This window comes from Tachyglossus aculeatus, chromosome X4 (genome assembly GCF_015852505.1).
Source record: "Tachyglossus aculeatus isolate mTacAcu1 chromosome X4, mTacAcu1.pri, whole genome shotgun sequence".
Taxonomy (NCBI): Eukaryota; Metazoa; Chordata; class Mammalia; order Monotremata; family Tachyglossidae; genus Tachyglossus; species Tachyglossus aculeatus.
In genome coordinates this window covers 56915245-56940632 of record NC_052098.1, presented here as the reverse complement: position 1 = coordinate 56940632, position 25388 = coordinate 56915245, and the positions used below count along the sequence as shown (strand labels likewise).

Below are 25388 nucleotides of genomic sequence, written 5' to 3'. Positions count from 1 at the left end.
AGCTCGTTTAAGCGATTATCCCTTTTGGGATCAGCACCAAAATTCTGTCCTCTAGAGAATACTTCATTAATTTAATCCTTCAGAGAGTGACAAACCCTCAGAACTCAAGGAAAGCTTAATGGCAAAATGTAACTTAACAATTCTATTTCATAATTTCTCATTTGTTTACCAACACTCCCACGTCTTGAAGAAGCTTAGGCCACAGAGATCCCTTGATGAACACACAGTCCTCCCTCTCCCACCATCCCCTAGACCAAACACACATGCACCCACTCAGTGTTTCTCAGCATATTATTATCCTATGTGTGAGGGGCTCCCACAGATTCCCTTCATATTTTTAGCAAGCTGATGGCTTCCAGCCTGCAAGAGTAATTCACACAATGCCGCATTATTAATGAAACCTCCTACTCTTACTGGGGAAAAAAAAAGCCACAGCAACACTAAAGACACCTTCCTGCTTCCCAGAAATGTTTCTTCTAAGTCCACCATGGTAGCAGCCAGTACAATCAGTCAAACCCTACAAGTTTCAGGAGTTTGCCATTCTTCAAGGCTCAGATTCAGCGGGAACTTTATTAAGTGTTGGAGCAGGAGTTGTGTTCACATGTTGACACTTCTTCATAGAGTGTCATGCTCAATGGTGAAAGCATATTCAGGAGATGGCTGAAGTGTTGCGGACAGTAGGGAAGATTCACACTGCCAGAAGGCAGCACTGTCAGCTTCCAGGGATGAAAGCCATGCTTGGTAAACTATGTTTATAAATTCAAAATGCAGACCTCTCTCTGGAAGCCTCTGCATTGGTCTTTCCTGAAACAAACATTCATGTTGGCAGCAAAGACATGATACCTCAGCAGGGCAAAATTTCTAAAGCCGCACTCCAAATACACCGAAGCCTTCCATCTGATTGACACAACCCTTTCCATCCTCCCCTCAGACACTCCCTCCAGGTATTACATGCCTCATCCCAAAGGAGTAAACACCTTCGCTGATAAACCAAGGCCTCCCAAGAGTCTCCTTGGCCTAGCTTGGTCTCATCCACACCCACTCTCCCTGCACTCCCCACACGCAATGCTTATTTTCAAGCACCCACTTTATCACAAGTGTTCCCAAACAGGAGAATAAATTAGATTTTGCAAAGTTATGAATAATGGAGATTAGATTTACAGCACCAAGAAGTAAACTGAAGCTTATCTAAAGATCAAATCCAGACTTCCTGGCTACTTTCCACATTCTCTCTCAAAACCTTTCCCGGGGCTTTTGCCTTAAATTATGTGACAAGTGACAATATAAAGGAGAGCAATATTAACTCCTTAGATGGTATGAATATAACCCTGTATTTCATGATCATTCTAAAGGCTATGGAAAAGGGCAGTGGAGGGTGTCCACTCAGCAACCTAGGCCTGATCCTATGAAAATTACCCCAGCTGCCATTCAATATTGAGCCCTTACTATGTACCAGGCACTGTACTAAGCACTGGGGTTAGATATAAGACAATCATGTCCCACGTGGAGCTCACATTCTAAGTAGGAGGGTGCACAGGCATTTAATCCCCATTTTGCAGATGAGGGAACTGAGGTACAGAGAAGTTAAGTAACTTGCCTTTGGCCACACAGTAGGTAAGTGACAGAGTGGGGATTAGAACCCAGGTCCTCTGACTCCCAGGTCTGTGCTCTTTCCACTAGGCCACGCTGCCTGCAGACAAGGAGTTTACAGTCAGTTTTATCCATAATATAATTGTCTGTCTCCCTCCCTAGACTGTAAACTTCTTGGCTTCACTAACACTGTCCTTTCTTAGTTCGCCGCCAATCTCTCTGACAGCTCCTTCTCAATTTCTTTTGCATCTCCTCCTCTGCCTCCCTCCCTCTGACAACAGGGGTGTCCCTTTAGGCTGAGTTCTAGGTCCCCTTCTATTCGCTACCTACATCCACTCCCTTAGAGAACTCTTTTGCTCCCATGGCTTCAATTACCATCTTTATGCAGATGATTCCCAAAACTACATCTCCAGCTCTGACTTCTCTCCTCCCTGAAATCTCGTATTTCCTCCTACCTTCAGAACACCTCTACCCGGATGTCCTGACAACACTTCTTACTAAACATGTACAAAACAGAGCTCCTTATCTTCCCACCCAAACACTGTCCTCCCATCTTTCCCATCACTGTAGACAATACCACTATCCTCCATGTCACCAATCCGTAATCTTGGTGTTGTTCAACTCATCTCTCTCATTCTACCCACATATTCAAGATCTCCAAATCCTGTCAGTCGTACCTTCACAACACTGCTAAAGTCTGCCCTCTCCTCTCCATCCAAACTGCCACCATGGTGATCGAAGCACTTATTCTATCCTGCCTTGACTACTGCTTCTGCCTCCTCACTGACCTCCCGGCTTCCTGTCTCTCCCCATTCTAGTCCATACTTTGCTGCACAGATCATTTTTCAACAAAAACATTCAATCCGTGTCTCCCCACTCCTTAAGACCCTGCAATGGCTACCCATCCACCTCTGCAAAGAGAATCTCCTTACCATCGGCTTTAAAGCACTTACCATCGGCTTTAAAGCACTCAATCAGCTCATCCTCTCAATCTATTATAGCCCAGCCCGCACACGCCACTCTTTGTCTCAATCTCGTCTATCTCACTGCCAAACCCTTACCCACATCCTCCCCCTAGCCTGGAATCCCTCCCCCTCCATATACACCAGACCACCACTCTCCCCACCTTCAAAGCAGTATTAAGGTCATATCTCCGACAAGAGGTCTTTCCCAATTAAGCCCGCTTTTCTCCAGTTGGCTCTCCCTTTTGAGTCACCTATGCACTTGGATCTGTAACCTCTGGGCACTTGATATTCACTCCACTCACAACCCCACAGCACTTACATACATCTTTAAATCATATTATAAATTACTTAATGCCTGTCTCCCCCTCCAGATTGTATACTCCTTATGAGCAGGGACTGTATTTGCTAATTCTATTGTACTGTACTCTCCCAAGTGTTTAATACAGTGCTCTGCACATAAGTGCTCAATAAATACCATTGATTGAATAAATTTCATTAAGGTGGGGTGGGGATGACAATGGCAACAAATATACCTTCATTATTGCTATAGAAAATTTCTACATAGGCAAGCATCAGATAGGGTTCAAGTTGCTTCAGTGTCATCCACACAGCATGCTGTGGAATAGTAAAAATTTTTTTGAAAACCCAAGTCATTTAAAACACCCTTTTGTTGAGATGCACTTGACTCAGGCAACCTGAATATCACACCCGAAACCCTGATCTAACCTTGTGCAGTGGAGCAAGTTCTCTTCCAATCAGAGAATCAGTAACCTATTTCACAATACAGTTACACAGCCTGATTGGCTTCTATTGCTTGTTTACAAAGTTAACAAACCTTATCCTATAGCTTTCTTGTGCAGCAAAGGGAAATCAACAGCAGTTAATCTGAGGATTTTTCAAATTTGCCTCATTTGTTTTTAAATGCATCTCCTAGAATAAAATATAAATTGTTGTTGATATTGCTATTTCCAAAATACACAGCCTTTTATAACCATTTAATGAATTACTCCTCACACAATCCTGTTTCCCCACAAACCCAAAAACTCCCTCCTCTCCTTTTTCCTGGGCCCACTTGTGAATGGGATGATCCTTGAAAAGAAAAATCAAGAAATCATCTGGGAAGAATGATCCCATGGTCACCTGTAGTTTTGTTCCTATGAAGTACAGAGCCATATGATATTCCAAAGTTCAATTTCCTGACATGAAAATTAACTGTGAATCCAAAAAGGTAATTTTGATTTTTTTTTTTAATGCACCTTAATTCCTTTCTCTGGCCTCCTCTGTATTTGCTAGGCTGATTCCAGGGGAAAAAAAAAGTGAAGATGTACTGTCCCAAGGACTTAGTACAGTGCTCTGTACATAGTAAGTGCTCAATAGGATTGATTGATGCCCATTTTATAAGCCTGACATGGGGATCAATCAATCGTATTTATTGAGCTCTTACTGTGTGCAGATCACTGTACTAAGCTCTTGCCAAGGGGATGGCAAAAACCCTACAACCTTCCCTTAAGTGACTGTGGCACAATTTAGTGACTTGGGGATGTTAAGTGGATGAGCAGCAAATGTCTAAGCCCTGCCCACAGGGCATCTTCAAATGTAAGAGATGGCCTATAACATAATGCCTTTAGCAGGGTGGAAGAAAAAAGAGGGGAGTTATAGAATCTAGTTGTTTAGTTAGGGTCGGGTATGGCAGGGAGAAATCACACTCTTCCAACTGGTCAGAGAAGGAGGAGGAATTTTGGAAGCTCTTTCAAAGGGCTGAAGGGAGATGACTGTGAGCCTATGGGACAAGGAATGTATCTGACCTACCTTGTACTTTCCTGAGTGCTTGGCACAAAATACCACAGTTATTATTATTAGGTTACCAAATACACTTGCAATGGCTTGGAGGTGAAAGTTGGATGACAACTGTGGAGAAGCAGCCATGGGGTGGGGGGGTGCAAGGGGGAAGTGGAGAGGTAGCCCAGTCTGAAAGTGAAGAGCTTTAAGGCAGGGCTGAAATTGGACATCTTCCAGAGGGAAAAATTCAAACCATACGGGGAATGCTGAAGATGAATAACTACTTCCTTGAATTAGAGAACCACATATTTCAACTCCCTGAGGAGTAGAGATTGCTAGATCCGTTATCTAGTAGAATATAAATTAATAGACAATAAATTTTTCATTCTCCTAGGAAAATTCATGCAGCCATCTACTGAAGGCACAGAACCAATAGAGAATTGTCTGACTAGATACTGATAGTTTTCCAGGCCCACAGAGCTTACCTTCTGAATTAATTGGCACCCACTCAGCAGTTTTCTTTGCTAGCCTGCTCTGGCCTGAAATACCTGCCTGTCAAAATCAAATCTGTATGAGCCAAGCGGTCTGTTAATGATATTTCTGAAAGTCACAGGGCTAAGACCTCAGCCCTCTGAATTTCCTCTGGAGAAGTTGCAGTCTTTACTGACTATAAGGAAATTACTTCTCTGGAGAATGAAATAGCAGGTTAGGTGGGATTTACAATCCTCTCCTTTACAAAAATTTCAAGAAAGAAATGTAATGCCACTGTTGACTTGGATACCTTCCTCCCCTGATTGAGGCCCAGAAGCCATAAATAACCCAATTTTAAAAATCGCTTTGGGGTTTGTTTGTTTTTTAAGGTCAGAGTCTCATGATTGATCTGACAAGTTTTCCCCCCTTAGAATATATGGAGGAGGAGGTGCACACAAGCACACACACCCTTTTTTCCCCCCTCTTTCAAGGGCTGGGGAAGCAGAGGGGCAGCTGTAGAAGGTGAAAAGGAAAACTGCTCCTGCTACTCTGGCCACTGTCATCTCCAGCTTACTGAAAGCTCAAACTCTAAGGAGCCAGCAGCAGCAAGAACAATTTCTCTTCCACTCGACCCCTACAACTGTTCTGTTCCCTTAGCTCTAGGTCCAGTGAGTATTCCTCTGAAAGTGTGTGTGTATGTGTGTGTGTGTTTCAGATGAAATCTTGAGACTACAGTGGTCCAGTTCCATAAGAAAACTGAAAACCTCTGGCCTAGTATATTTTCACCCAGTTCTCCTAGAACAAGGGAGTTGCATTCTTGCAGGGCTCTGCATTTCAACAGTTTGTGCTGTCATACTGTTCTATTTTGGAGCTGCATACATGTACACCCTCATACCCAAGAGTGCACTGTAGTTCCTAAACAATGTTCTAGCCAAAGTGTGTGGTTGAAAAGAGATGGTATGGCAAAACTGAGTGCATATATAGGTCGCTGTACTTCATTTCGGGGGTTAACACACAATACAGGCAACAATATACTGTACCAACTGGCCCTCTAGTGGTCTGACAGAGTTAATGCTGCTCCCCCCACCCCACAAAAGGACCTCACTTACCAAGGAGTTAACTTTGGGCTGGGAGAATCAGGCCCATTATTCTGACAAATACTCTTCTAAAGATTAAGTAGAAGTAGACTGACATTTATGTTAGCAAGAAAAAACCAAGAACTTAAACTACACCAACAATACGCAACCGTCCTTCAGGCATATCTACTCGACCTCAAGAGATATCTTAAAAGGGATATACATAAGGCCAGACCACTGATTCCAAAGAAAGGAAAGAATGGATGGGTAAGCTGATATTGAGACTAAGAGAAGATTGGGAAATTCTGAAGAAGGGAGGTCCTCTCTGATCTCCCATCCTCGTGTCTCTCCCCACTTCAATCCATGCCGCTGCCAGGATTGTCTTTGTCCAGAAACGCTCTGGGCATGTTACTCCCCTCCTCAAAAATCTCCAGTGGCTACCAATCAATCTGTGCATCAGGCAGACACTCCTCACCCTCGGCTTCAAGGCTCTCCATCACCTCGCCCCCTCCTACCTCAACTCCCTTCTCCTACAGCCCAGCCCGCACCCTCCACTCCTCTGCCACTTATCTCCTCACCATGCCTCATTCTCGCCTGTCCGCGATCGACCCCTGGCCCACGTCATCCCCCTGGCCTGGAATGCCCTCCCTCCCAACATCCGCCAAGATAGCTCTCTTCCTCCCTTCAAGGCCCTACTGAGAGCTCACCTCCTCTAGGAAGCCTTCCCAGACTGAGCCTCCTCCTTCCTCTCCCCCTCATCCTCCTCTCCATCCCCCCGTCTTACCTCCTTCCCTTCCCCACAGCACCTGTATATATGTTTGTACATATTTATTACTCTATTTATTTTACTTGTACATATCTATTCTATTTATTTTTTTTGGTTAATATGTTTGGTTTTGTTCTCTGTCTCCCCCTTCTAGACTGTGAGTCCACTGTTGGGTAGGGACTGTCTCTATATGTTGCCAACTTGTACTTCCCAAGCGCTTAGTACAGTGCTCTGCACACAGTAAGCGCTCAATAAATACAACTGATTAATTAAAAGGAAGCCCGAGGAGGTACTCCATAGCTCTGTCTGATGGAGTTCCCCATTGAGAATGATGGAAGAGCCTCATCAAGAAGCTGTGCTATGAATGTAATTTTAGTGCTAATGCTTTGCACAGCACCACTCGCACTTTCTTGTCCCTACCAGTCATGTTCCCTCTGGGACATGGAGTGCAATGAGTGAGGAGGCCACAATCCCTTCTACTCCTTGGCCCAAAGAAGATCATTGGAGAGTGACGATAATGACTGTGGATTGCCTAAGTCATTGAGAAGCAGCACGGCTTAGTGGAAAGAGCACGGGCTTTGGAGTCAGAGGTCATGGGTTCAAATCCCGGCTCCACCAATTGTCAGCTGTGTGACTTTGGGCCAGTAACAACTTCTCTGTGCCTCAGTTATGTCATCTGTAAAATGGGGATTAAGATTGTGAGCCCCCAGGGGGACAACCTGATCACCTTGTAATCTCCCCAGCGTTTAGAACAGTGCTTTGCACACAGTAAGCGCTTAACAAATGCCGCCATTATTATTGGAAATGCTTACAGCACTTTGCAAAATAACAACAACAATGGCATTTGTTAAGTGTTTACTATGTGCCAAGCACTGTTCTAAGTGCTGGGGTAGATACAAAGTTATCAGGTTGTCCCACGTGTGGCTCAGTCTTAATTCCCATTTTACAGATGCGGTAACTGAGGCACAGAGAAGTTAAGTGACTTGCCCAAAGTCACACAACTGACAAGCGGCAGAGCCGGGATTAGAACCCATAACCTCTGACTCCCAAGCCCATGCTCTTTCCATTAAGCCACACTGTTTCTCAAAACAGGGGCAGAACATGGTTTATTAATAATAATGGTATTTAAGTACTTACTGTGTGCCAAGCACTGCACTAAGCACTAGGGTAGACACAGGATAACCAGGTTTAACCTAGTCCCTGTTCCACAATAGGTTTAAGTCAGAGGGAGAACAGGTATTGAATCCATTTACAGATTTTACAGCTGAGGAAAGACAAGTGACTTGCCCAACGTCACATAGCAGGCAAATGACGGAGCCTGGATTAGAACCCGGGTTCTAATCCGGGTCCTCTGACTCACAGGCCCCAGCCTTTTCCACTAGACCATACTCCTTCCCCAAGATTTGCCAATTTATCACCCAGCTAGCCAGCAACAAATTCGAATGTTCTCCTGCTTTTCCAGCTTTTGCATTTTTAATTCCAGAGCAATTAGATGACCCAATCTCTGGTGAAAGCCTCTGCTGTGTAGGCAGAAACCCAGGAAAACCAGACAGCATGTGGCAGGAATCTAAGGAGGCTGTGGCTCAAATTATTTATTTTATTTGTATTGATTAAAAGGACACTTTTTGGGGCTTAGAGAGGGAACCTGCCCAAGACATTAAAATGGGAGCCAGGAAACTTGAGTTCTATTTCTAGATCAAACTTCTGGCATTTAAGTTTGACAAATCATTACTTTTCTGTGCTTCAGTTTTCACATCTATATATGAAGAGACTGCCACTGTTTCCTGATCTATTACCTATATCATAGGGAAATCTGACGATTGGGCAATGTTTGTAACTAATCAAGTCCATGAAAATAAAGCACAGTGAACAAATATAAGCTGAGTAACAGAATGATGTTTAAATCAAAGCATTATGTGGTGTGGGAAATGGCACAGCTCTCAACTGGAACATTAAACCCTCCTAGTTTTCCTTCCCCCAAAAAAGCTACATCCTTCCATTTTCTCCTCACTGTCACTAGGCTGAAAATACCTCTGTTTGCCTTGACTGCTTTTACATTTAACAGCTCTTTTCAGCCATACTCTCTGGGTGCCCATTTCCAGCTAAGGGGATTGTAGCTTGACCAAGAAGCAGAAAAGCATTCAGCACTGATTCTCCCTCCTCTGAACTGCTTCGTAATGCTATGAAGGGTACAAACTGCACTGAACATTAAACCACCTTAAGCAATAAAGGTGTCCTAATCTGAATTGAGCCCTCTGTATTGTGTGTTTCATATCAGTACTTTTCAGGCATTCAATGGTGCTCAAGGCACTCCTCCGGCCATCAAAACGAGCAGCTTAAAGCATCTTGCTGCTTAAAATACTCGCATGTGTTTGCAGAAGGAAAAACCATACGGTCCAACAAGAATCGACACGGAAATAAACTTCTAAATGGCATTAGACATTTCACATTCTCCCTCAATCCCGTGTCGTCGTCCCCACCCAAGAAGAACAACTCGTTCTGACTCAAGGTACAGAGCTACCTTGGCTGAACTTAAATGCATCACGTGATTTGCCTAAACTTGTTGGCATAATACCCCTCCTCGCTTCCTACTCCTGCCCCCCATCAAATTAGTTACCAGTTGCTTAATATCAGCTGGTATCCGTGTATTTTACCTCCCGCAAAAAGGAATGTTGTGCATAAATGCAGCATTTGAGAGGGATGGGGGAGGTGAAATCCTTACTGCATAAAAGAAAAAAAAAACCTCAGTTACCCAACAGTAGCTGTTTTTCCTTCTACTAATTTCGTATTGCAGAAGTAGGCAAGTTTAGGTCATTTCCCGAGTAGCGCGGCAAGTTACAACAAGATAGGAGAAAAATCTATTCTTCTTAAATTACATTGCAAACACAAGGGGCGCGCGGGGGGGGGGGTAGTTTTGGAAAGGAGTTTCCAAAAACAAAAGCAGAAGAACTAGGAAGACTTCAGCTGGTTCTTACCTCGCTCAACTCCGCCGAGGAGTCGTTCCCATATTTCACTGCAACTCCGGAATTCATGATTTCGCTTCTTACGGGCTCGCCTGTTCCTCCGGGTTGCAAAGCTTCTGAGTTGGGCTCACCAGATTCAACACTCAGGGCTTTTCCTTGCTCTTCCTTTCTTGCACATTTTCCTCTAGACAGCCATTTTCACTCATGCCGTTTGTGGACTCTCAATTAATGATGCCAAAGTCTCCTAAAACCTCCAAACTGGTTTTCGCTTCACAAACAATCCATCGCCGCAAAAGACTCATCAGCTTTGCAAAACCCCAGCTGCAGCAACGGCAGACAGACGATTGCAATCTCCTTGCGAGTCAAACTGCCCTACTGCATGTGAAACATCGGCTTCACCTCCGACTCCGCTCGCTTTACAGAGCTTTTCCCCTAACTAGGTTTGAGGGCATTTCCCTAAAGAATTCTACCTCCTTAGACAAATTTGGTCCCATTCGCAAAATAAAAATCCACTTTAGCGAGAGAAGACCCACAGGTCGCTTCGCTTCTGGAGAAGGAAAGAAAGCACGAAAGACCGACTCCGTACTCCAAGCTAAAGTTTCCCTGCTAATCAGGCTGGAGTTGTAAGTGGGTTCTGATAGAACACAGCTGTCTGGCTGCTGGCTAAAGAGTGCACACAAGGGGCGGGATCAGAGGAAGGGTGGGGAGGAAGAGGGGGAAAGGAAAGAGGGAGGGAGGAAAAGGGGAGGGTGGAAGGGAGAGGGAAAGGGAAAGGGGGGAGAGGGGGGGAGGAGGGGGAGAGGGGGGAGGAGAGGGGGAGGAGGGGGGAGGAGAGGGGGAAGAGGGGGAGGGGGAGAGGGGGAAGAGGGGGAGGGGGGGGAGGGGGAAGAGGGGGAGGGGGGGAGGGGGAAGAGGGGGAGGGGGGGAGGGGGAAGAGGGGGGGGGGAGGGGGAAGAGGGGGAGGGGGGAGGGGGAAGAGGGGGAGGGGGGAGGGGGAAGAGGGGGAGGGGGGGAGGGGGAAGAGGGGGAGGGGGGGGGGAGGGGGAAGAGGGGGAGGGGGGAAGAGGGGGAGGGGGGAGGAGGGGGGGAAGAGGGGGAGGGGGGAGGAGGGGGGGAAGGGGGGGGGGGGAGGAGGGGGGGGGGGGGAGGGGGGGGGGGGGAGGGGGAGGGGGGAAGGGGGGGGGAGGGGGGGAGGGGGGGGGGGAAGAGGGGGCGGGGGGGAGGGGGGAAGAGGGGGAGGGGGGAGGGGGGGGGGGGGGGGGGGGAGGGGGGAGGAGAGGGGAGGGGGGGAGGGGGGAGGAGAGGGGAGGGGGGGAGGGGGGAGGAGAGGGGAGGGAGAGGGGAGGAGGGGAGGGGGAGGAGAGGGGAGGAGGGGGAGGAGAGGGGAGGAGGGAGAGGGAAAGGGGGGAGGGGAGAGGGAAATCAATCAATCAGTCAATCGTATTTATTGAGCACTTACTGTGTGCAGAGCACTGTACTAAGTGCTTGGGAAATACAAGTTGGCAACACACAAAGACGGTCCCTACCCAACAGTGGGCTCACAGTCTAGAAGGGGGAGACAGAGAAAAGAACAAAACATATTAACAAAATATGATAGAATAGATATGTACAAGTAAAATGAATAGAGTAATAAATATGTACAAACATATATATACATATATATACAGGTGCTGTGGGGAAGGGAAGGAGGTAAGGCGGAGGGGGAGAGGAAGGAGGGGGCTCAGTCTGGGAAGGCCTCCTGAAGGAGCCACCTGAATAACAATGCAGACTTCTTTTTTTGTCTTCTGTCATAGAGGCAACTTTCCATGATTTATTAAGGTCAAAAAAACAAATTTAAAAACTGCAGACAGCCAGGCACTTCTCACGGTACATTAAGATTTTACAAGGGTTAGGGCAGATATTTTTCCAGATCATCCAAAGAGAAATATTAAGAATGTTAATTCTCCATCTGACTAGTAGTCAAGAAAATTAAGGCTGAACACTAACTCCTCTGCTGCCAGCCCCCTTCCCCCACCCATCACATGGCCAGAATACATTTTCTGAATTTAGAAAAGAGAGTAAAACTCCCCCATGTTGTGGCATTACAGGTTTATATATTTCCTCTGCTCTTCCCCTTTGCCAAACAAACGCCTTAGGAAATCACTTACTGGTCATCTCGTAAAAGTCAGATTTATTTTCTGAGGTTCTAAGTCTTCTGCAAGGAGGACTGGGGAGGCAACGCTCCCCAGGACTTCTGCACAAACATTTGTCAGAATTTATCACATTTGAAGGCTTGTCAATGCCTTTTCTGTGGCCATCAAACTGCTTCTGCATGGAAGACTGCCAATCAATTCAAATAATTTTTATCCTTTAACCTTCAACTCCCTCCTGAAACCCCCAGTGTCCCCAACTCCAGCCCGTGATAACCTTGCTAACTATTCCATTGACAAAATAAAAAAACATCAGGTAAGAACTCCCCAAAGTCTCCCCCTCAACTCATCGATTCCTTCCCACACCCACATCTACACTCTCACCCACCTCCAGCCCCATTTCTTCTCACCTTTTACAGATATTTGGGTCCACTCTTCTTCCATCTCCGACTGCCATCTTCAACCACTCACTCTCCGATGGCTCCTTCCCCTCTGCCTGTTTCCCCTCTCCTAAAAAACAGCTTCTTTGGGTCCTACTGCACCCTCCAGTTCAACAACTCCTCCCTTTTCCTCCTCCCATTCCTGATCAAACTCCTCAAATGGACTGTATACACCCGCTGCCTCCACTTTCTCTCTTTTAATGCTCTTCTTGATCCTCTACAGTCAGTTTCCACCAATTTCAAGAAAATGAGACCACTCTTTTGTGGGTCATCAGTGACCTCCTGCTTGTTAAATCTAACAGATTCTACTCTGTCCTAATTTTCCTCAACCTCTAGCCTGCATCTGACACTGGACCACTCCCTTCTCCTGGAAGTCCTTGGTTTTACTGTCAGAGTTCTTGTGGATTTTCTTACTTCTCTGGCTGATCCTTCTCATTCTCCACTGTTTCTACCTCTGTATCCCATTCTCTGCTTGGGCCCTCTTTATCATTTTTACATTCATTCCCTTGGGGAGCTCATCAGCTTTCTTGCTTCAACTACCAGGGCTCTGTGAATGACTCCCAATCTTACTTCACAAGCCTTGACCTCTTGCCTCTGCAGTATCACATTTCTTCCTGCCTCCAGGACATCTCTCAAGCTCAATATCAATCAATCATTCATATTTATTGAGCGCTTACTCTGTGAAGAGTGCTTACTGTGTGCAGAGCACTGTACTAAGCACTTGGGAGAGTACAATGTAACAGAGTTAGTAGACACGTTCCCTGCCCACAACGAATATGTCCTAATCCCAGAAAGGGTGACTATTTACAGCAACATTCAGACAAGCAACCTTTTTCCCATGGTTTAAAATCTTCAGGGTGTTACCCTCACCAGCCAGGTTTAGGACTTGGATTCTAGGCACAGCTCTGCCATGTACCTGTTGTGTGACCTTGGACAGGTCACTTAAATTCTCTGTGCCTTAATTCCCTCATCTGCAAAAATGGGGATTCAATGCCTGTTTTCCCCCTTACTTAGACTGTGAGCCCCACATAGAACCTGATTATCTTGTATCGACCCCAGTGCTTAGCACACTGCTTGGTACATAGTAAGCGCTTAACAAAAACCACTATTATTATTTTCAATAACATTCCTCGAAGAAGAATACATTCTTTTGGGGTGATGAAGTCTAAACAATGAGCTGTAATCTCCATTTGATGGGCTACATGTTGCAACAATAAAATGGACCTTTGCCATCAAAGGAGAAAGCAGGGACTTTTTTTAATGGTATTTTTAAGTATCCGCATCTACGTGCCAGGCTGGGGTAGATACAAGATAATCTACACAGTCCGTGTCCCACATGGGGCTCACACTGTTAATCTCCATTTTTCTGATGAAGTGACTGAGGCACAGAGAAGTGAAGTGACTTGCCCAAGGTCACACAGCAGACAAATGGCAGAGTAAGGATTAGAACCCAGGTCCTTCTGACTCCCAGGCCCATGCTTCTCATAGCTGCTTCTTGTGAATCTTGAGACCTGGTGACCAATTCCTTTTGAGTGGATTAGCTATTGTGGATAATTTGGTAATTCCGGTTTCAGAGCCTGCTAACCCAAGAGACAAATAAAAACTTACAATCTCTAGATCAAATCCCCTTCTTACAACTAAAAATTCATCCCTCCTTTAAATAATTTAAAAGGGTCTTCATCCCTCAAACACTTTGCAGACTGCAGTGAAGCAAAGAACATTACCTAGATTAAAGACACTCTACATCTGGATAACAAAAGAGTCACTCAGCATTACTGCCCTCCATTGTGGTCAAGAGGGCTATGGCATCTGAGAATTGCTGGCCAGAGTCAAGATGAACCACGTTGGATTAAACAGAGGCTATGTGCTAAGGGTTAGTCTGGGCTAGATACTTGAAGGCAAAATATCTACGACGGATATTTGTTTTTCAGTATCCAGGGTAGCATTCAGAGACATTTCTTCATTGCATAGAAGGTGAGGGAAAGATGGAGGAAGGGAGGGATGGAAAGAGAGAGGGAGGGAAGAATCACAGCAGAAACTAGGGGTTTCAAAATCTAAGCCAATAAAAAGAAAATTTCAAATGCTGCAAGGAGTAATTGCAGATGGCCAACCTCCTTCAGAGTCAAACAACAACAACAATCTAAAATGGATGCGAGGAAACAGATTCTGGGAAAATGTTTAAATTAAATTCATCCCAAATGGTCACCGCTTATTTCTGGAGCTCTTCAAAAACAACTGCCAACTAAACTCCTCAGCAACTGGGTCCTAAAAGTGGCCTTGCACAAGAACAGTGAAATCATTTTAAGTAGTAAATACAGCAATAAAGAAGTCAAAAGTTTGGGTCTCCTTGGCCAATCTCTCACATATCATGACTTCCCTTCCTCTGGAATGAAAAAAACAGTGTCCAATAGAACATCACCAGCCACCAGCCTGAATTCATGGCATGACCAAATGTGGATTATTTCCTCTTCTCTGAGAAGTCCATTTAAGCCTGGCTCTTTGTTTAAATGGGTGCTCTTTAATACGAGACCTTTCCCACAGAAGGGAGAGATGTAATGTAGCCTACTTCCCATCCTCTCCTCCATACCCTTGCACACTCCCCCGGCCATCCACTATGTGGACATTACATGGAAAAACCAGAAGTCCTTAGTGTTTGCTTCAGAAAAAGCATTCACCCTCTTCCCCCCTCCTCCGGGACAAGCACAGACTCACTTTCTTCTCCTGTGAACTGGAGTAGTTGTTTTCAGGCTGTTGGCTGCAGAGCAAAAATAATGGGTGATAAGTCATCTCCATTGCTAGGCTCACACCATCCATTTATGTGGTTGTGAGTTCCAGGGTGAAATGTTACCCACAGCTAGTGCCAGGCTGCCCAAAATGTGAGTGATTACCAGAGCACGCAACCCCAGCAAAAGTGAAATGGAGCAACTTCTTGTTCATCCCAACTAATTACACGGAGAATTACAGTGTGAAATGTTTCCCTTATCTGCTGGATAGCCTTCCCATTTGAGGACAGTGGGGGCTACCTCCTTCATAGTCACAAATGCCACCTTATGGTTTACTTAAATGGGAAAGAACACAGGAACACAGCATAATCTAGTGGAAAGAACACAGGACTAGAAGTCAGGAGTCCTGGTGCCAGTCTCACCTTCATTTGCTTGCCATGTGAACTCTGTGCCTCAGTTTCCTCATCTGCAAAATGGGGATTTAGTACCTGTTCTCCCTATCCCCAGGGCTGTGAGCGCCCTGTAAGGCAGGGACTCTGTCGCAATCTAATTATAATAATAATAATGATGGTAATTGTTAAGCGCTTACTATGTGCAAAGCACTGTTCTAAGCGCTGGCGGATACAAGGCGATCAGGTTGTCCCATATGGGGCTCACAATCTTAATCGCCATTTTACAAATGAGGTAACTGAGGCACAGAGAAGTTAAGTGACTTGCCCAAAGTCACACAGCTGACAATTGGCAGAGCCGGGATTTGAACCCATGACCTCTGACTCCAAAGCCCATGCTCTTTCCACTGAGCCATGCTGCTTCGCTTAGCACATACTGAGCACTTAATAAATCACATTTTATCACATATTTTATCACATATTAGTTCTCATTTCAGCCGGAAGTATATGGAGATACTCTGCCCAGAAGTCTGTTCAAATTTTCTCCAACTATGCAAACATCCTGAAATTAAGAAATAAAGCCAGAGGAAAAATTATTTCTTTGGAGAGAAACCAAATTCCCATTGGTACTCTTAATGGTTTTGAGCTTATATCAGGAGAGTGTATTTTAAAGTGCCTAACACACACAGGGCAGAGTAAACAACTTTACCTTGCAAAAGCTAAGAACTGATTTTTTAAAATGAGGGAAAAGGCAAAGGATAAGCTTCTGTCCTCAGAACCTCCAATTACCCCAACTCAATTACACTAAAACCAAGTGTCTTCATATAGTAATGGACTTTCCCCACAGCACTTTAATCATTGCTTCTCTGCCCTCTTTACCATTCTCCCAATGTTACATCCACTTTAAGGGCCATGCCCTTCATCTGTCTGCCCTTTTCTTTCCAGTTTACATATGATTCCTTTATTGGTCCTCTGAGGATTCATGCACCAGAGACAATCACCCAAATCATTTTACTCATCCCCATCCCCCCTCACCTGGGACTTAATTCTAGTACAAATCCTCTCCCTTTCCCCACCTTCCTGACCTCTCAGAAGTCAAGGCAGCAGGATCTAGCAAAGAGATGCTTCTCCCTTCAAAGCTGCTCCAATACTTGGGGCCCTAGGGTGGCCTTGATTCAGGTAAAAGAGGTTGGTGGAAGTGTGTGGGTCTGCATATGTATTTGTCATCAGAATGGCTGTGGGGTCATGTATTTCAATTTATAATAATAATAATAATAATAATAATGGTATTAAGTGCTTATTATGTGCCAGGCACTGTACTAAGAGCTGGGGTGGATATAAGCAAATCGGGTTGGACACAGTCCCTGTCCCACGTGGGGCTCACAGTCTCAATCCCCATTGCACAGATGAGGTGACTGAGGCCCAGAGAAGTGAAGTGACTTGCCCAAGGTCATACAGCAGACAAGTGGTGGAGCCGGGATTAGAACCCATGACCTTCTGACTCCCAGACCCTTGCTCTATCTACTAAGCCATGCTGCTTTCTACCAAAGCCAGGGCAAAGTTGAGGAAGCAGGAACCTTTGGTGCCCTAAGTAAACCACTGACCCAACACTTAAACTCCTGATCTGGTTTAGGAAAATGAATCAAGGTCCTTTTGTTCTGTTCTGGCCTGGAACTCCCTCCCCCTTCGTATCTGTATCTCACAGACCACCACTCTCATCTTCAAAGCCCTTCTAAAATCACATCTCTTCCAAGAGGCCATCCATGACCGAGCCCTCATTTCCCCTATTCACCTTCCCTTCTGCACCCCTTATGCACTTGGATCTGTACTTTTTAAGCACTTGATATTCACCCCACTCTCAGGCCCCCAACACTTACATGCACAACCCTATATTCCCCATTTCCCCTATCTGTAACTTCTTTTAAAATCTGCCTCCCCCAGGCTGTAAGCTCCTTGTGGGCAGGGATCTTGTTTACCAACTCGATTGTATTGTACTCTCCCAAGTGCTTAGAACAATGCTCTGCACACAGTAGGGGCTCAATAACCACCACAGATTTATGGATTCTGTTGGAACAGTCAAGGGGTTGTAGTTCTAAAATGTGGTCTGGTGTCCTGGAGACAGTGGGGGTGGACAGGGGAAGCAATCAGGACAATTGTTATGCAGGGGAAAGAACACTTTGATATTCAGATTATACCTTTAGCCAGGGCCCAAACAATAAACTCTTCTGATGGTGGGGAGGATGGAAAGAGAGGGGCACAGACAGATTTCTGCACCTGTTTTACAATCCCAACACTATTTTGAGCTGGTACAAACAGTAATTTGCTTCCCCTTCCTCTCTAGTATGTCCCTCCCCAACCCATCTTCTTGCCTCCCCAGTCCTTGTTTTAGCCCTACTGCTCAACTCTCCCAACTCAGTTGCTCACCCCACTTGAGGGCCATCTCCCACTCCTCCCCGGCATTACTGCACCCTTAACCTCATGCAAATGACCTCTACTCCTTCCTCTCCCCTCCTCCCACCCATTCATAGTAGCAGGGGGAAGAGGGACTGAAGAGACTTAATTCCAACTGCGGGAAGGCATTGCCCCCTGCCTCAGAACATCCTGCCTGAAGAACCTAATTCCCTCTGAGTGTGCTTACCTATCTCAGTGGCCACTGTTCAAATCCAATATGAGTGACTCAACTAAAAATCAAACCCAACATCCGGCAAAACTGGGACAAGAGGAAAGAAAGTAGAGAAATACTGCTTCCTTCCTGACCCACAAAAACCCATACCCACATAGACCTGATGCGGCAAAGGCTCCACCAGCTTTGGTCTCTCCAATTTGGGGATTCAATTGAAAATGCATAAATGGAAAAACAATAAGTTTGGCTGCCACATCTGCCATACTGACCTAACTCGACGGAAATGAGTTCTCATAAGAGTTTAATATTTTCCGCTAGCTCATTTATATTTCTGTCATGATCCAATAAGCTCTAAGAGACAGAAAAACTACATTTCACATAACCCAGATGAGCCCTGGCAGATCTAATCTACAATCTCCACTTTTAATTTATCCCAGGAAAATGAACGATGGTATGCTGCTCCAGGGATATGAAAGCCAGGGTCGTATAAACACAATGCATAATCCTATTACACCTGATGCCCAGTGCTGAACAAATAAACTCCATTACAATTGCTGGCTTGGAATCAAATGGGGAAAAAGTCAGACAGCTTTTACCCATCCTCAAGCACACATGCCAGTAGTATCCGTCAACTAAACAGGATTGAGCACAGACCGGCTCACTCTAGCCTATAGGTTCCTGTAATCAATTTTTCATTCTAAGAGCATTGCCTCATTTGAATTTCAGCTTGGCAGAATGGAAGTTACTACTGCGACAGAGGTGGAAGCACTGGGAGAAAATGGCTTCTTGGATTAAGGAATGTTTGTGAAACTATCCTCACTTAGGCAGGCTTTGGGCATCCTCCCCCAGCAAAGATTCCTAGTTTGGATTCCTTCATTAGACTGTGTTATCAGAGACTGATCATACCCCCCCAAAACACCAAAGTTGATGGTTTTCTTTCCTCAACTTTGGTGTCTTGTGGGGGGCCCAATCAGTCTCTGATGTCAAATCATAAACATAAGCACTTAAGTTCCAGAAAAACCCTTGGTGGAGCTTCCCAAATTCAAGATCAGCAACGAGACCGAACAGCTAAATGGAACTGCCCCTAACCTAGCACCCAGATCAGGTCAGCCCATTTTGAAGAACTAGGTGAAATGGTGTGAGTTTGAAAGTGGGAATTTCAAATGGGAATTTGTCACTTGTATCTGCAACAAGACCAGGAAAAAAAAAAGGTCAGCTTGCTATCCTACCCCAGCCCTCTGCCAGGGAAAGTGCCCTGGAAGAGTGGCCCTTAACTCACTAATAGGGAATAGTGACAGCTGGTTGTGGGCAGGGAACACACCTACCAACTCTCTTATATTGTACTCTTCTAAGTGCTTAGTACAGTGCTCCGCACTCAATAAGTGCTCAATAAATACCACTGATTGATTGACACACAGGCATGGTGATTAAGTTGGCCACTGATGTGCTTTGGCCAACATGAAACTAACAGATGAATGTTATATAGAGCAACATAATGACGTCACGGAGAACCTCAACCACCTCCCTCACTCCAGAGCCCTTGCATTCTTCTTCCAGGTCCCTGTAATGACGGGCACTGTTTCTGACTCATGGGTCTGGGCCACAGAAGCCAAGGTGGGAGGAAAGCATCCGGTGCTCTATCAGTTCTGGCCAGCTAAAAACCAAACAGTCAGATAGAAAGCCGGATAAATGGCCACCCTAATGGTGGAGTGTGGGGGGGAGAGAGCAGCAGCAAAGAAAACCCAGTAGGTGACACTGGCATTACATTCAGGGCAGGTGGTAGCGTTAGCAGCCACTGTCCTGGGGGATGAGTTTCTGGCCCACAGCCAAAGGATGAGAGAAATGAGCCTGAAAGACCCCATCCCCCAGCCCTTCTCCCTCTAAACTGTAAACTTTTTGTGGGTAGGGATCGTGGCTACCAACTCTGTTCTATGGTACTCTCCCAATCGTTTAGTACAGTGCTCTGTGCACGGTAAATGCTCAATAGATACCACTGACTGACTGATTGATTCTACCCAGGTCCAATCCATTCTGATCGGCATCAAAACAGGAATCATCCACTGACTCTGGGGATCGAAGAAAACACGGCTCCCAGCTCCAGGGATTCACCAGTCGGTGCGGGCTCCTGTGTCCTCAGCTGGGATTCTCCAAGCCTGGCTGGCTCGGTTCAGTCATAGATCTTGAATGCAGACGCAGAGCAGTCTGTGCTCCATTGCTGCTCACTGGCAAATACTATGCTCTATAACTGTCTCGTATTTAGACAAGAAAGAATAGGGTGGAATTTTCCATTTCTTTTTTGGTTTTTCAGCGGATTTCCCAGCAAGCCCAGAGAAACTACCATTGCCTGTCAGGCTACATGCCTTTGGTGCCTTTCCCAGACTGAGCCCCTTCCTTCCTCTCCCCCTCGTCCCCCTCTCCATCCCCCAATCTTACCTCCTTCCCTTCCCCACAGCACCTGTATATATGTATATATGTTTGTACATATTTATTACTCTATTTATTTATTTTACTTGTACATATCTATTCTATTTATTTTATTTTGTTAGTATGTTTGGTTTTGTTCTCTGTCTCCCCCTTTTAGACTGTGAGCCCACTGTTGGGTAGGGACTGTCTCTATATGTTGCCAACTTGTACTTCCCAAGTGCTTAGTACAGTGCTCTGCACACAGTAAGTGCTCAATAAATATGACTGATTGATTGATTGGTGACTGCTGCATTTACCATATTACTGGGAAGGTATGTATTCCAATCAAATCAATCAACCAATCATTTTTATTGAACATTTACTGTATGCAGAGGCATATTGTTGGGAGAGTGCAATATAAGAGTACTCTGCACACAGTAAGCGCTCAGTAAATACGACTGACTGATTGACAAGTTCCCTGCCCACGATGAGTATGGGGTGGGGGGATGGGACAATTAACATTAATAAAAATAAATTATAGGTATGTTACATAAGTGCTTTGGGGCTGAGGGATGACTGAATAAAGGGAGCATATCCAAGTGCAAGGGTGACCCAGAAGGGAATGGGAAAAGAGGAAATGAGGGCTTAGACAGGGAAGGCCTCTTGGAGGAGATGTGCCTTCAATACGGCTTTGAAGGTCTGGGGGGGTGGGGGAGTGATCATCTGTCAGCTAGGAAGAGGGAGGGCATTCCAGGCCAGAGTCAAGACAAGGACGAGAGGTCGGGAGTGAGATAGATGATACAAAGGCACAGTGAGTAGGCTGGCATTAGATGACAGAAGTGTGCAGGTTGAGCATAGGAGAGCAGGAAAGCATGGACTGTATGGTTCTGTAGAAAAAAGATCTGGGCAGCAGAGTAAAGGATGGACTGGAGAGGAAACTGCTCTGCCCCTGCACTCCGGGTCAGTGACTGAACTGATACAGCCAGGCCTGGAGAATCCCAGCAGAGGGCACAGGAGCCCACAACAATTGGTGAATCCCTGGAGCTGGGAGCTGTTTTTGGTTCCACTCCCAATTGGTGGATGGAACTAAGGCGGGACAGGATAAGTGCTTGGATTACTGTGGTAGCAGTTTGGATGGAGAGGAAAGGAGGGATTTTAATGTTGTTGTGAAGGTTGAATCGACAGGATTTAATGATGGATCGAATATGTGGGTTGAATGACAGGAGTCAATGATGCCACGGTTATGGGCTTGTGAGATAGGGAGGATGTTGGTGCTGTCTACAGTGATGGGAAAGTCAAGGGAAGGATAGGGTTTGGGTGGGAAGAGGACTTTTGTTTTAGACATGTTAAGTCTGAGGTGACGGGAGGACATCCAAGTAGAGATGTATTGAAGGCAGGAAGAAATGTGAGACTGCAGAGAGGGAGAGAGACCAGGGCTGTAGTTGTAGATTTGGGAATCAGCTCCATAAAGGTGGTAGGTGAAGCCATGTGAGTGAATGAGTTCTCCAATGGAGTGGGTGTAGATGGAGAATAGAAGGAGTCCCAGAACTGAACCTGAAGGGACAACCACAGTTAGTGGGTGGGAGGCAGAGGAGGAAGCCAAGCACTTGTGACTGTTTTCTTTCTTCTTTGTCAACCTTCCCTCTTCCCCCAGGCCCCCACCTCCAATGCCCCATCCCTTTCACGTTCCACTCCTAAATTTGTCAATGCTTAAAATGACAAATGGGCATTCCTGGACAAAGATAATATATAAACTGACCATGATTTCCACATCATATTCATGTTAGAAATGCCCCATTTGTGATTGCTGCTCAACAGGTTCACCAGTCTCCTCCTGCTGCTCCTGCTAATCCCAACCGTCTACTGCTGGATCACAATTTTTGAGATTTTGCTTCACTATTTCTTCTGTCCACCTTTTTCATGATTACATCACTTCAATTTACCAGTATTTGTTTGGCTTTCTGCTGCCATCCATTCTCCTTGCACTGCCCCTCCCTCAAGATACTGTGATGAGCACTTTTTCTGTGCTTTGGTCTGACCGCCCTCCAGGATCTCGTAGTTTGTGATCCTGCCTTGCCACTTTATAATAATAATAATTGTGGTATTTGTTAAGCTCTTACTATGTGCCAGGCACTGTACTAAGCATTGGGGTGGATATAAGCAAATCAAGTTGGACACAGTCCCTGACCCATGTGGGGCTCACAGTCTTAATCCTCATTTTACTGAGGCACAGAGAAGTGAAATAAATTGCCCAAGGTCATACAGCTGAAAGTGGGAGAGTAAGGATTCGAACCCATAACCTTCTGACTCTCAAGCCAGTGCTCTATCCACTAAGCCATGCTGCTTCTCTGTATGTAGGTATTTAATAATAATAATAATGATGGCATTTGTTAAGCGCTTACTATGTGCGAAGCACTGTTCTAAGTGCTGGCGGGGGGATACAAGGTGATCAGGTTGTCCCACGTGGGGCTCACAGTCTTAATCCCCATTTTACAAATGAGGTAATTGAGGCACAGAGAAGTTAAGTGACTTGCCAAAAGTCACACAGCTAAGTGGCGAAGCCGAGAGTTGAACCCCGACCTCTGACTCCAAAGCCCGTGCTCTTTCCACTGAGCCACGCTGCTTCTCATTTCCTCTTTAAACCTACTGGGTTACCCAATCTACTCTCAAAGGCCTTGTATATTTTTGGCCATCTGTGCCCAAATATCTCTCCCATTAGACTGCAAGCCTCTCAAAGGCAGAGAGAGAGACTAGTTATTTTTGTACTTCTTTTGTATGTTCCCCAGCTCTGTACATAGTAGACACTCTTTAAGTGCTGTTGTTGCTAATAATGAGATGATGATAATCATGATAAGTACCTGAAATAAACCGTTTTTTTCTTCCTGGCTTGCTTACTACAATAAGTACAATTGTATAGAATCCAATTTGTAAACTCCACACATCGCAAGTTCAAAAATGCAAAATTGCTGATGTACATCCCTAAAATTTAGTCACCCTTTCACTTTCTATAGGTTCTTGAGCATGAGCACTAGCTTGCTATGAATTATCGTGATAAATAATTAAAAGTAAGTGCCATACGCCAATCAATCAATCAATCGTATTTATTGAGCATTTACTGTGTGCAGAGCACTGTACTAAGCGCTTGGGAAGTACAAGTTGGCAACATATAGAGACAGTCCCTACCCAACAGTGGGCTCACAGTCTAAAAGGGGGAGACAGAGAACAAAACCAAACATACTAACAAAATAAAATAAATAAAATAAAATCAAACAGCATAGAAGGCATACGGAGGAGCCTCACTTTTTGTTCCAAAGTGGCTTTTTCACTGTCTTGCTAATTTCTTAATGCAGAAAACTTCACTCCCCACTGAGTCTTTAGTGTAAACTAGCAGGCTTCCACACTTATAGAAATGGCCGATACAAATATAAGCAGTTCACATGGTTTTAGAACTGAACGTACTTACAATGTGGACGTAGCTAGAGACCCATAAGTACATATATACCTCACACTACATACAAATGTAAAGATATAGTTTGAGTATGATTCCTGAATCACTAGAGCACTGAATTTTGGTAAAGGAGAGGGAAAAGGATTTAAGTGGGGTACAAGTAGAAGTTAAGGAAAAGCGAATTCTGGACATCTAAATTTTCCCCCACACATTAGGCCGGATTCTGCATAAGCTAATGTGAAAGGGGCTCGTTGGAGCTAAATTCCCTTTCCCTATTCCAAATATTCCAAATATTTAGATCCCCCCAGTACACTGCACAGTTGCATGGTCACTAACAAAGCCCTCTCTTCTTAAAATATGAGATCTTTTGTCAGACATCAGGTGGCTCAAAGATTAATAGGATCCTGGGGATAAAATCTCACACTTCATTCTGAAAGGGCTATTTTGACAGCTTTGTTAAAAGCTGTGTTAAAACCATAATGAGTAAGAACAACAATCATGTAAGATTTCCCTCCATATGGTCAGTATTTCAGGGTAGAACACGATGCTGATGCCTTATTTTAGGCCAGTGGGGCTTTGACTGTAAGGTTAACAATACTTACTCAGCTATTTTAAAGGCAATAACCAATCTTCCCACAAGTTCTTATTCTGGTTCATAAATTAAAAACCCAGCAGAGGGGCAATACCAATTTTCTACAGCTATTTTTTTTAAAGAAGAGGATTGCTCAATTCCCTACAACATGAACCACAAATAAGTAATCCTCTGTAGTTAGTTATGCTGTATCATCTCCAGAACAATCAACACCTTTGAAAAGGCTAACCTGTGAGCTTCAAAACAAGAATTATTCTCATTTAAATTCTTTGGCAAATAGGAATTAAGGAATTAAACCACATTTCTTAGGAGCCAATTTTGTAATATTTGCATCCCCCACACTTTAATGCTTTTAAAATGAAATGAGTCTTCAGACTCAAAAACCCAAAAAACCCATAGGAGAAAGCGCTCAAGGAAAGTTCAAGTTACCAGGTACAGATCTTTCGATAAAGTACCAGAGATTACAATTTGAGAGACTTGGCTCCATCTCCTGTCAAGTTTCAGGAGGGAAAGACACAAAGATAAAGTCGCATGTGGACACAGGAAAAAAGTACACAAATATAAGAGCTCCCCCTGCTAGGAAATAGAGGAACTGCAAAAAAAATCAGGTAATCCCAGGCACACATGCATTTTTGAAGGGTTTTTTTTTAAATGGCATTTATTAAGCGCTTACTATGTGCAAAGCACTGTTCTAAGCACTGGGGGGGGGGATACAAGGTGATCAGGTTGTTCCACGTGGGGCTCACAGTCTTCATCCCCATTTTACAAATGAGGGAACTGAGGCTCAGAGAAGTTAAGTGACTTGCCCAAGGTCACACAGCAGACATGTGGCGGACCCATGACCCATAAGGACCCATGACCTCTGACTCCAAAGCCCGGGCTCTTTCCACTGAGCCACGCTGCTTCTCATCCCCTCCCTCCCTCCCAGCCCCACAACATTTATGTACATATCTGTAATTTATTTACGTATATTAATGTCTGTCTCCACCACCTTTAGACTGTAAGCTCGTGTGGGCAGGGAATGTCTGTTT

The 25388-nt window shown here is 45.0% G+C and overlaps 1 protein-coding gene across 3 annotated transcripts in view; it reads right to left on the bottom strand.

Annotated features, from left to right (window-relative positions):
• The window catches only part of MCC (MCC regulator of WNT signaling pathway), a 359158-nt gene that overhangs the window by 241324 nt on the left and 92446 nt on the right, over window positions 1-25388 (bottom strand). The window contains exon 1 of one of the 3 annotated variants that reach the window (XM_038769408.1): window positions 9623-10188. The exons of the other annotated variants lie outside the window; for them this stretch is intronic. Coding sequence (XP_038625336.1) covers window positions 9623-9679 — 57 coding nt within the window. The 5' untranslated portion in view covers window positions 9680-10188. Of the gene's footprint in view, window positions 1-9622; window positions 10189-25388 lie in introns of those variants that run through there. 3 annotated transcript variants of the gene reach the window in all.